Below are 12,331 nucleotides of genomic sequence, written 5' to 3' on the forward strand. Positions count from 1 at the left end.
GACGAAGAACTGCACACACATCCACACACACGCATGCACATGCGAGCAAACTAAAACGTAGTGAGATAGACCGCCTTGAATAGCCGATCATCAGACTCAATTCTATCACTATCAGAAAAGGTAATCTATATCAACGCGAGTGGAAATAAAAGCTACATTACATTACAGTGCATTGATAACTATCAGAAAAAGGCTTCACATACAGTACAGGTGCAAATGCCTCAGTGTACATTTGTGTCCCTCTTGTAACAAAAAGAGCTGAGAACTCGCGAAAGCGCGATTGACAATGATATATGTATCTTTTAATTAATTAATACTGCACTAAGCTAAAATCATGTAGCTTATTGAAATGCTGCAACAAATCATATACGTAAGGCGCCTGGCCTGGAAGGCTTTACTAAAATAGATGAATGAATAATCAAATGAACAAATAAATAAATATATCCGCGTACGGTTCACGTCCTCCAATTATTATTCCGACATTCGCTAATAACTAAAGATTTTGCAACAATGAAATATTCAGTAACAAGTACGCCTCGAAACAGCGTCAGGCATATATTACCGACCAAAAACACTAACTTATTATTTCATAACTGTTTCCTCATTTTGTCATATTGGTCACTGTTATGTGGTGGCACGGTTGCACAGATATGCGATTCCGTCGCCCATTAAAAGCGCTGTCCATATGGCCACGGGAAGAAGGCTTAACGTTGCTGATATGGTAGCTCTTTTCCAACCGACGAGTTCGGAGTCCCTTCGTAGCAGTAGCATCCAGATGAGTGCAATCGCCGAACCGCCGGATTCACGTCCATACTCGCAGACAACTGGGTTGAATCCAACGCAGGTGGCGTCTCGGAGCCAAAACCAGACGCTCACCACTAGCAGGCTACCCGAGAGCATAGTGGCAGCGCTTGTCAAGATAATACGACGCTTTCGGGACCACCAGGAAGCTTGCAGGGCTTCACCGACACTGGCAAAGCAAGGAAGAGCGTACGCCACCTGCAAGAAGTGCGATAAGTTTGCGTGAGTTCGAGCTTATTTTGGTTACTTGATTACATAGGATGATCAAGTGGGGAGGGGGAGTGAAAAAAAGAAAGTTTGACGTTAGAAGGACCGGATTCACGTTAGCCTAAGATATACCTCCGAAGCAGCTCTGTTACCATCCAAGCTGTGCATACAAGTCCCATAGCCATCCAAATAAATTGGTGACATAAAATTGAAACGCAGGAACAAACAATCCAACTGCTGATGAGTTTGATATAATAAGGTAGTTTGCTTTCCTATGAAAATTAATGTACAATTCATTGATCTTGTATATGAGAACGATGGTATATTTCGACGAGAAGCACTATTGCCAATATATTTACAAACTAAACCTAATATTTTTCACCGGCACAGAAATTTCGCCACTAAATGAAACGCTGACATTATTCCAAAGTTTCGAACACATGTGCTATGAGCGCTTCTTACTTTGGCAGCTGCATTCGTTCTTCTTGCGCGGTGAGCGTTGTGCGGCAACAGCTCTCGAAAGAATTCGGAACCAAAAGACAAGATCAGCACCTGCCATTTACTAAGATGAGGCGCTTGCTACTTAGTGCTAAGGCTATATACTGACTGAGGTTTGCTCTGCCACATGAACGAACCTAGCCTTTCTCTCATCTTGCACGAGAATGAGCTACCACTACTGGAGTAAAGAGAAGCCTCATACTCTATCTCACAGCTAATTGGAGCACTAATAAAGGTACGGGGTGTACGCCGGCAATATTCATGTACAACAAAACATTGTACCAGGAGTAACTGTCTGATTACTGGCGGGAGAGAGCTTTATTTTTGCTTGACACGGGTAGTGTTTCGTATACAAATTGTTGGAAAATACTCTATGCATTGCGCAAAGACATCGCATACCACTAATTACTCTGTTGTTTGCCAACGGTAGCCGTAATGCTACCATAGCCTTTATTACGCATCAACGTGGCAGCACCCTTATAGCCCTCACCACCCGCTTCGATCCGAATTCACACATGTTACTGGCTGCCGCCCTGACTGCAACAAATGGGTTGTGAAATCTGTCATAGCCTACTGTCCTGACACGCAGAGGGCAAAACATTACATATGCTATATTGTTAGCATACTAAGATGAACTTTTTTGTCGTTGTTTTTTTTTTACGCTGGCAGGGCTACGTAGGTAGAGCCGAGCGGTAAAGGTGTTCGGAATTCTACTAAGCGGATGACGCCACAGCGTTAGCCGTGGCGATGCGTTGGCGGTGCGTAACACTATGAAGGCCTCATTCTTTACTGCGTAAGTAACGACTACTCCGCTGTAGTATAGTACGCGATGACGGTGGCGCCAAACGCCAAATAGACGCCGAGCATACTATGCAGCACGCACGAACGCTTATTAAGGCGTTCACCTATACTTTTTACTATAACGAAGCTGCAATGAGTTCCAGAGAAAGCGTGTAGATGAAGCGAAGCTGCGCTGTGGAGTTCATGTCAAAGCAGCCTATGGGTACAACATCCGTTTATTTGCTCGGTCGCTCCGCCAGTCGTAGGGCATGTACCGATAGGATGGAAAGCAGACACTCTGCAGACGATGCGCAACGATAAACACATCTTCAGGGGAATTCAGCCTTCATTTTGGCAAAGGAGTCCTGCAGCTTTCACAGTGCTGCAAGGAACTACTGTGATAGTGTACATAACATAAGCGCTTGAAATATTAAAGCTGTTATTTCTTCCCTCTCACGGAACTTATGTACCCACTTATTATACACGCCTCCCAGAAGCAACATGCCAGTGGCATCCAGCTCTGTAAGGGCCAAATATCAGGGTACGCGCCTGAGACGTTGAGGGAGGCGAGGGTAAATAGTGTGCGTTCCTAGAAACATGATACATTGATGTTGGCGCGAAACAACAAGGACAGAGAAATAGAGTGAAGCACACAAAGGCTTTCGAAAAAGCTTTCACACTGACTTATGAACAATGTTGTGAATCTTTCACACATCAGTAATGACACCATTAGGAATCTCACTGTATCTACTACGGTGAGTCGGCACAATGCTAACGTGACAACATACATTCAAGGTGTGCGCTGCATAATGTCTTATATTTAGCGAAAGCTGCCTGTGCTTAAGTATTGTAATTATTCCAAATAGAGGTGCCTCCATACAATTCTTGCGCTATGCTTTCTCTTGTTGTGTTCTTTCTTTATTAGACCCCGTTGCAGGCTGCTGTTCAGGAGCAAGCCGTCAGCGGTGCGGCCAGCCCAAGTCGCTTCTTGCTGGCCTACTTCAAACAACCACAGACAATTGCACTTTTTCCACAGGTTCACTCAAAGTGAAGCTGACGGCTTATGCGCGGTCGGGCCTCGCGTGTGATGGGATTTTTTTTATTGACCAAGATAACTTAGCTCTGCACCTCTGACGCTGGAGATGGATAGCAGCACCAGACATGAGGGTAGGACCAAATGGACTCAAGTAAGGTAACTATGAAGACGGGATACTCGCCAGAGAACTTTGCAGCAGCTTGTAAATACCAGTTACAACCATCTGCTATAAAACAAACTGGCTTCGAACGCTTTAGTGCGTTCGTTAAATCAAGAAGTAGTCAGACATTTGCATTTAGTAAGATTATAGGATAGCATCCGATAGTTAAAAATGGCGGTGTTATATAAAATCAAACTGATTGCCAGAATGAGTGCGGCACGATATAAAACGTGTTTTTATTGCTGACATATGTATGTGATAGTATTTGTCTTAGCACAGAATGATGGTAACTGTCACTATTATACCGATACCGCGCCACTGCAAAAAGGAATCACTCTGTCCTTCGTCAATCGCATTCACTATAGTAACAACCAGCCCGTTTACCTGATGAGACGTTTAACGCTAGTGGAGATGGCCGATCATAACGCGCTTACAACGGTTCGTGAAACCTCCAATCCTCTTCCTCTTCCTTATCAAGTGTTTCCAAAATGCGTACTCGTACAAAGTTTTCATTGCGACTGCATGTATAACTAGTCAATGCACTTGTTCTTGTCCTCGTCTCTGAATCCTCTTGACTGCCATGTATGTTACGCAAGAGACGGGAATAGAACTAAAGAATGCTCAACAAAACATTGGAAGCAAGAGCTGTGATTTGCAGAGTACGTGGTAGATGGGGATGCAACACCCTTGCCGCAGTGTGCTGAAAGGGTGTTGCACGAAAGTGTGCCGAATCTGTACCTTGGTAGCGCATGTTCATGAACTGCACCGCTGGCGAATGGTGCGCAACACGAAGTGCCAGTGGCTACGTTCTTACGGCAGGTCATAGCTTTTCGAATGTTTGCATTCGTCCGATTTATCGTAGTGTATTGCTACCTTCATACTTAGGTCTTATCATTTTTAAAGTGGTGCATTTGCCGTGTTCATCATCACGGGTGTTAGCAGCATTGTGCTAATAGAATCCTCTGGTCCTTTACGTTTGTAACGGCATAATTAAAATGGCCGGTTATTCAATATATAGTGGGGCCATTCGACGTGGGCTTTCTAACGAAGGCTACATAAACACAATTATATGAATGCCAAAGCACTATATGCGGGTAAAATGACAACGTAGGAAAAAGCACAATCAGGGTGTGCAAAGCTGCACTTCTGATAAGCACACGCCGGCGAGCGTCACTCTACGTAGAGACACATAAATGTCTATGAGCACCAAAGAAAAACGTACGCAGAAACTCCATTGGAGTTGCATAAGTATGCGTAAGTGTTGTGTCGCTAGCTCATCTCCACGCATACGACGCGACTTATGTCGTTTAACACGATGAACAAAGCAGTAGACGGTTCATACAATGTATGCTTTATAGACCCTGTTCTCTGTTTCGGCTCTTGATTCGACCAATGTGAACCCTTATCAACACTTATCCGGTGTTATCAACCTTATCAGAGTCGATGAAACACATATACATCCTTAGCGATCCTTATCAAACGTATCATAATTGTTCCGACCAATATAAGCCCTCATCACTCTTTAGCACGTTATCTGTCTGCGTCGAACCATCATCAACCGTGATCAGACCCATATATTCCCTCATCGCCCCTTCTAATCCTCATAAAGTGATTGACTCCTCATCTACGTATGTTGCGTGACAACACAGACAATGGTGTACAACACATTTAATGGTTCAGGTATATTCACCTACAGCAAACATGGGTGTTAAAACCATTGAAGCACCACGAAGCACTCGGTCATTCATTCGAGCATCTGCTGTCTACGTTTGTAGCGTGGACGTTGCACAAGAACCACCACCGTACTGGTTGCTTTTATCGAACACCTTAACGTGCTTCCCTGATTTTCGAATACGTTTTCGGTCGCTTTAAATTGCTATAGCGTTTTGTTTTTCTTCTTTGGCAACAAAATTCTGCTCCCATGTAACAAAAAATTAAATAAAGAGGGTGTCAAGCCCACCGGGTAAGACACGCTGCTTGAAGGCATGATGTCGCAGGTTCGAAGGTCACCCCCGCCATGGTTTTTCCAAACAATTATTTTTTTAAAACGTCTTTATTCTTCCGTTGTTGTTTTTTATGGAATGCATCGTGTTCCGCCCAACCGAGAGAGAAAGGTAACGTTATTATCTCCTCGATGGAGTTCAGGGGTGGCGGGGGTCGGGAGACTAACGCCCCCCCCCCCCCCTCATCAGGCGGCGACCAGTACTTGCTTTCTGGCGGCATCTTCGGCCATTCGGACGGCCCAGAGCTGCTCCTCTGGGTCCAAGCTGAGCAGCAGTCTCCCCCTGCTGGGACGCAGTTATGATGCGTGTGTTAGTGCGGTAGGTGTTGGTGGATGAGGCTTTGGGGCATTGCCAGATAATGTGATCGAGGTCAGCGCCGGCCTCGCACGCTTTGCAGAGTGGGGAGTGTGCATCGGGGTACATAAGGTTGTAAAGCACGGGGTTCGGCAAAGTTCGCGTCTGAAGGAGTCGCGAAGTGGTGGATTGATATTTATTCAGTGTTTTGTGTGCTGGGGGGTAGCTTAACCACTCTCTGCGGTAGTGGAGGAAAATTTCTCTGAACGTGACCACTCGGTACCGCGCGTGACCGCGATGCAGATCCGAGGGCTGATCGGGATCGGAAGACTCAGGAGAAGGATGATGCGCCCAGTGTGCGAAAGCTCGGGCGGCATTGTGGGCGGTTTCGTTTCCAGCCAGACCCCAGTGACCGGGGGCCCAGATGATCTGGACGCGGTGTTGCCTTGAGGGAGGGGTGCCAGAAGGTATCTTCTGCACTTGGGGCGCTATCAATCCTATTGTGTAGCAGCGAATGGCCGCTTTTGAGCCGATGCTGATGCAGTGTGCATTGGTAGCCGCGTAGGCCATGCGATGGCCGTTTCCTCTTCTTCTTCGGGTTGCGTGGTGAGTATTGATGCGAGGCGTTACTGCGAGCCCGCGACTGCGACGACCGCCATGGCGTTTCGGGGGGGGGGGGGGGGGTATTCCGCTATGTGCACGTAGGCTACGTCAGAAGCTTGGTCATAGCGCTTTTGTAGTTGTTTACGTCTTTCTGCATGTCGCTCCGGATTGTGTTCAGGGTGCGTATTGCAAGATACGGGAGGGATAACTAGCTGAGAGCGAATGTTTAGAGGGGTGGATACTTTTGGTCCGAATTGGGTGGTGTAGGGTATGCCTAGGGTGCCTAGAATGTGCCTGCCCGCGGTGGAATTGGCGAGTCGTTCGTATTGGCTAATACGCTGCACTTCTATAAGCTTGTCTATGATGTTCTGAATGCCGAGGTCGTCCCGTTTATTGTTAGAGGTGGAGATGGGAAGATGTAGGGCTCGTTTATAGGCCCTCTTGATCATGGTATTGAGTTGGAGCTTGTGAGTTGCATTGAGGCTGAGGCACGGGGAGACATAGGCGACCCTGCTCAGGGCGTAGGTGGTTACCAGAATTATAAGGTTGTTTTCCTTGATGCCGTGATGTCAATTTGCAATGCGTGCTATGAGGTGAGTGGTTTGGTGTACATGATTATCTAATTGCTGGAGTATCTCCGTATTTCTGCCGTTTTGTTGGATTCGTAAGCCAAGGATACGGATTCTAGGTACAGCAGGTATGCGTTGCTGGTGCACGTGGAGTTCTATCTCGGGCGGGTGAGGGTCTGGACGTCTACCTCCCCTATTAGGCTTGAACAGAAGGAGCTCCGATTTCTGTGGGGAGCACGCTAGGCCGCGCGGTTCTACGTATGCAAAGACCTCGTTGATGGCTTGCTGCAGCGTGTCCTGGATGTCGCCGTCGCTGCCCCCGGTGACCCACAGGGTGATATCGTCTGCGTAGAAGCTATGCTTGAGGCTGGGGATGCTAGCTAACGCAGGCGGCAGTCTGAGCAAAGCCATGTTTAACAGAAAAGGGGACAAAACCAATCCTTGCGGCGTGCCTTTGCTGCCGAAGTGAATAATTGGCGACTGCCAACCTCCGATGGTAATGGTGGCCGCGCGACCTGCAAGAAAATTCTTCACGTAGTTATGTGTTCGATGTCCAACCTGGAGTTGTGCCATTTGGTTCAGTATGGCCTCATGCGTGACGTTATCGAAGGCCTTGGTTAGGTCTAGCTCCAAGATGGCTCTGGTGTACAGCTTGGAGCTTTTAATGCCATCGATAATTTGGTGCTTGAGCTGATTCATAATATCTTGAGCAGAACGTTTCGAGCGGAAGCCAACTTTGGTATTGGGGAAAAGGTTGTTGTTCATATGTCTGTGTAAGCGTGTGAGGATGACGTGAATTAGTAAAGGCAAGGCGCAGAAGACCAGGACTCAAGAAGAACACAAACGACAGGACCGGCGCCACTCACAACTAAGTTTATTTCCGCAACAAACCTGCCTTATGTAGGTTAATCAAGCCGAATCACACACGAAACTTTAGAAGTAAAATACAGCAATCTATCGACCACTCAGGAATCATATCTGGCACAAAATATCAAATGAGCAAACAAGAGCCACACGTGGAGAAGCACGGGAAGCAATTCATCGAGCGTAGTCTTTTGCAAGCTAAAGGGGAGGAAAGAACGAGGCATAAGAAGTGCCGTCTACGTTTCGCTGTCAAACTGTCCACAACATAACACACTTCAAACGCCCAAGGCACAGGTAGTGATAAAACCCGCACGGCTATGGGAATAATGAGCACCGCATAACACGGAAAAATATGAATAAAAGCGTCTAAGTACAGTGTCTGCGTCAAAACTAAAATCTCTTAGTCACTCACCTAAAAAATTGATGAAACGTGTGACCACTCGAAAAATGAACCATGTGACAAACAATTAAATGGACAGAACAGTTGAACAATAAACGCTCGTTCCATGTTCGGCCTTGTCCCTGTGTCATTCTTGCGCTATGTATCCCAGTTTGTATGTATCCCACCAACACGCCCAAACTTCTTCCCTGCGAACGATAAAGGGTCGAAAGAACAGTGTATGCGTCAAAACGAAAGAAAAAAGAACGCAACAAAAGCTTAAGAGCCACTAGAAAATCGTCAACAAAATAAAAACTAGATAAAGAAAAGGAAGACAGACGGAAAATCCTAAATGAAATCACTCTAACATGAGGCCTAAATCAAACCTTCTAAACAAGTAGTCTGCCTGTTACTAAGCACAATGGACGGCCTGCTGACGCATTTGTTTCCCTCTTGATGAAATAGGCTTCATCATCATCATCATCATCAGCCTGGTTACGCCCACTGCAGGGCAAAGGCCTCTCCCATGCTTCTCCAACAACCCCGGTCATGTACTAATTGTGGCCATGCCGTCCCTGCAAACTTCTTAATCTCATCCGCCCACCTAACTTTCTGCCGCCCCCTGCTACGCTTGCCTTCCCTTGGGATCCAGTCCGTAACCCTTAATGACCATCGGTTATCTTCCCTCCTCATTACATGTCCTGCCCATGCCCATTTCTTTTTCTTGATTTCAACTAAGATGTCATTAACTCGCGTTTGTTCCCTCACCCAATCTGCTCTTTTCTTATCCCTTAACGTTACACCTATCATTCTTCTTTCCATAGCTCGTTGTGTCGTCCTCAATTTGAGTAGAACCCTTTTAGTAAGCCTCCAGGTTTCTGCCCCGTAGGTGAGTACTGGTAAGACACAGCTATTATATACTTTTCTCTTGAGGGATAATGGCAACCTGCTGTTCATGATTTGGGAATGCCTGCCAAATGCACCCCAGCCCATTCTTATTCTTCTGATTATTTCCGTCTCATGATCCGGATCCGCCGTCACTACCTGCCCTAAGTAGATGTATTCCCTTACGACTTCCAGTGCCTCGCTGCCTATTGTAAATTGCTGTTCTCTCCCGAGACTGTTAAACATTACTTTAGTTTTCTGCAGATTAATTTTTAGACCCACTCTTCTGCTTTGCCTCTCCAGGTCAGTGAGCATGCATTGCAATTGGTCCCCTGAGTTACTAAGCAAGGCAATATCATCAGCGAATCGCAAGTTACTAAGGTATTCTCCATTAACTTTTATCCCCAATTCTTCCCAATCCAGGTCTCTGAATACCTCCTGTAAACACGCTGTGAATAGCATTGGAGATATCGTATCTCCCTGCCTGACGCCTTTCTGTATTGGGATTTTGTTGCTTGCTTTATGGAGGACTACGGTGGCTGTGGAGCCGCTATAGATATCTTCCAGTATTTTTACATATGGCTCATCTACACCCTGATTCCGTAATGCCTCCATGACTGCTGAGGTTTCGACTGAATCAAACGCTTTCTCGTAATCAATGAAAGCTATATACAATGGTTGCTTATATTCTGCACATTTCTCTATCACTTGATTGATAGTGTGAATATGGTCTATTGTTGAGTAGCCTTTACGGAATCCTCAACAAAATAGCGAAATAGGCTTCCACAATCTCAAACCCGAACGCGTCTTTTCGAAATTTCAAAAATTTTGTTTTGTCGAACTGAGGACGGTAATTAGTGCAGTCTCTGCAATGCTCTGGAAGGAAGCTCCCTTCATTGTTCCGCAGATTACGACAATGTTCCATTGCATGCTCATTGAAACATCGACCTGTTTGTCCGATATAGCTGCAACCACAGCTTAGAGAGATTTAGTAGACGACACGTGTCCTGCATTCAGTGAACTTCATCTGATGCTGAATTCAACAAGCCGGGCGTTTCTCTCGGTTCATGGCACAAAGCTTAGACAACTTGGAAGGCGCCGAGAGGACAACCTGCACATTATGCCTGCTCGCCACTTTCTTAATGTTGTGTGATACCTTATGAAGGTATAGAATTACCGCAACAGAACTGCGTGAAACTGGCTCCCTGATAAGAGACGGGCGCTTGAGCTTTTGGAGCATCGCTTCGCAGACAGCTGAAATCAGATACGGCGGGAAGCCTGCCTTAGGCGTTTGAAGTGTGTTATGTTGTGGATAGTTTGATAGTGAAGCGTAGACGGTACTTTTTATGTCTCGTTTTTTTTTCTAGCCGAAGGCTTGGAATAGACTATGCTCGATGAATTGCTTCCAGTGCTGCTCCACGTGTGGTTCTTGTTTGCTCACTTGATATTTTGTGCCAGATATGATTCCTGAGTGGTTCATCGATTGCTGTGTTTTACTTCTAAAGTTTCGTGTGTGATTCGGCTTGATTAACCTACATAAGGCAGGCTTGTTGCGGAACTAAACTTAGTTGTGAGTGGCGCCAGTCCTGTCGTTTGTGTTCTTCTTGAGTCCTGGTCTTCTGTGCCTTGCCTTTACTAATTCAAGCATGAACCAACTAGCCCAAGCAAGAGTTTTACTTCAGGATCACGAGTTCGAGGACCTTTCCGACACATGAAGTAAGGGAGATAGGTTGGAGGTTTTCGAGTAGGAAGCTCTTCCCTGGTTTCGGAATCATAGTGATTTTGGCTTCTTTCCATTGTGAGGGGAGGTGTCCAGTTTCCCAGTACACGTTAAAATAAGCTGTGAGGGCTAGTATAGAATCCTCATCTAGGTTGCAAAGCATATTATTAGTAATGTCATCAGGTCCCGGGGCCGAGTTAGGGCTGAGTGCGAGGATGGCTTCACGTACCTCTGCTGCTTGTATAGGCTCGTCCAGGTGGTCGTTAGCGGGGCTAGCGTATACTGGAGCGGGTGTAGTAGTTTGAGGCCCTACGTATCGGTCTATCAGCTCTTGAAGAACTTGTGCGTCCATGGCCGGATGGTTATGAATGATTTTTTGCATGTTGTGCTGTCGTGTGTTCTTGCTTTGGGACGGATCGAGGAGACCGACTGAAATATTTCGTAGGTGGGTCGCTTAATCGCTACGTTTGTAAAACTACTGCGGTCGTTCGCGTCAGCAATCGCTTGTCTGTCATATATCTTACGGACAGACCAAATATCCAGAAATGCGAGCGCCGATTAGGCGCATGCGTGCAAATAACCGCGCAAGCAGAAGCAGCACCTGCTCTCAAAGGCCTGGCGATTCAACGGGCCAACCGTGCCAGTGATGGGAGCAAGGGAAGTCCCACGCCGAAAAAAAATGAAACAAAACAAATGATCTCATTCGCCGCTGCGCAAAGGTTGTAACTGGATCAAATATCAGGCAGCTGATCTCGATCTCGCAAGTATTGTCGCATCTGCTGCGACTTTCGCACTCTTTACACCCCATAGAAGTGGATTCTGTACACAATTATTGTGTTCCTTGAGTTTGCACCTGCGTTTCTTGCGAGATGTATGGGAATTGTATACGGACTGTCTGCGTATAATCTCAGCGGAACTGTGCGAACTACACGTGAGCTCCTTCTCATAATTACTTTAGTTGTACTTTTAGGCTTAATACCTTCGTTTTTTTTTTTTCTGCGGGCCCCGACAGGGCTTTTCTCTGTACCCAATACCATTCACTATCGCCTTGATAGCGCTCCGTCCCTGTGGTTTTGTTATTCACATAGAGCGTGAATCTAGTGAGTCAAAAAAAGAACCTACGGAGTCACATCGCAAGCACGTCACCTTATCTACCATGTAGGCATGCTATACACCGAAACAGGTAGGACGAACGCCGCACTTACAATCCAAAGGATGGCGTCGGGGTCGTTGAGCTGTACGTACGATGCCATTGCAAAAAACACCGCCATTACACCGTTGGAGAGGCGGAACCAGGCATCGCAGGAGGACAGCATATCTGGGTCACACGGAAGGATCTCATGTTATTACATTGTTCTGAGATTATTTCCTTTTTGCCTAGCTGAACCTAAGACGTGGCAACAGCGCGTATTCACAACTCCATGCAAATGGTATTATTCAATTTTCGGCTTGATTCTAGAAAGTCTAGGAAGCTTCCAATATTCAATAACGTCATCTTGAGTTCCAAGTAACATACTATTAGGGTTCCAAAT

General features: G+C 46.2%; 1 protein-coding gene across 1 annotated transcript; it reads right to left on the reverse strand.

Moving 5' to 3' along the window:
- Nucleotides 1-358: 358 nt before the first annotated feature.
- LOC142591225 (transmembrane protein 220-like) lies at nt 359-12,081 on the reverse strand. Its single transcript, XM_075703581.1, has 2 exons — nt 12,005-12,081; nt 359-999 (listed from the first exon to the last, which is right to left on the reverse strand). The coding sequence occupies exons 1-2, from the start codon at nt 12,068-12,070 to the stop codon at nt 625-627; spliced, it is 441 nt and encodes a 146-aa protein (XP_075559696.1). The 5' UTR covers nt 12,071-12,081; the 3' UTR covers nt 359-624.
- Nucleotides 12,082-12,331: the final 250 nt, after the last annotated feature.

Source organism: Dermacentor variabilis, chromosome 8, assembly GCF_050947875.1.
Source record: "Dermacentor variabilis isolate Ectoservices chromosome 8, ASM5094787v1, whole genome shotgun sequence".
NCBI lineage: Eukaryota > Metazoa > Arthropoda > Arachnida > Ixodida > Ixodidae > Dermacentor > Dermacentor variabilis.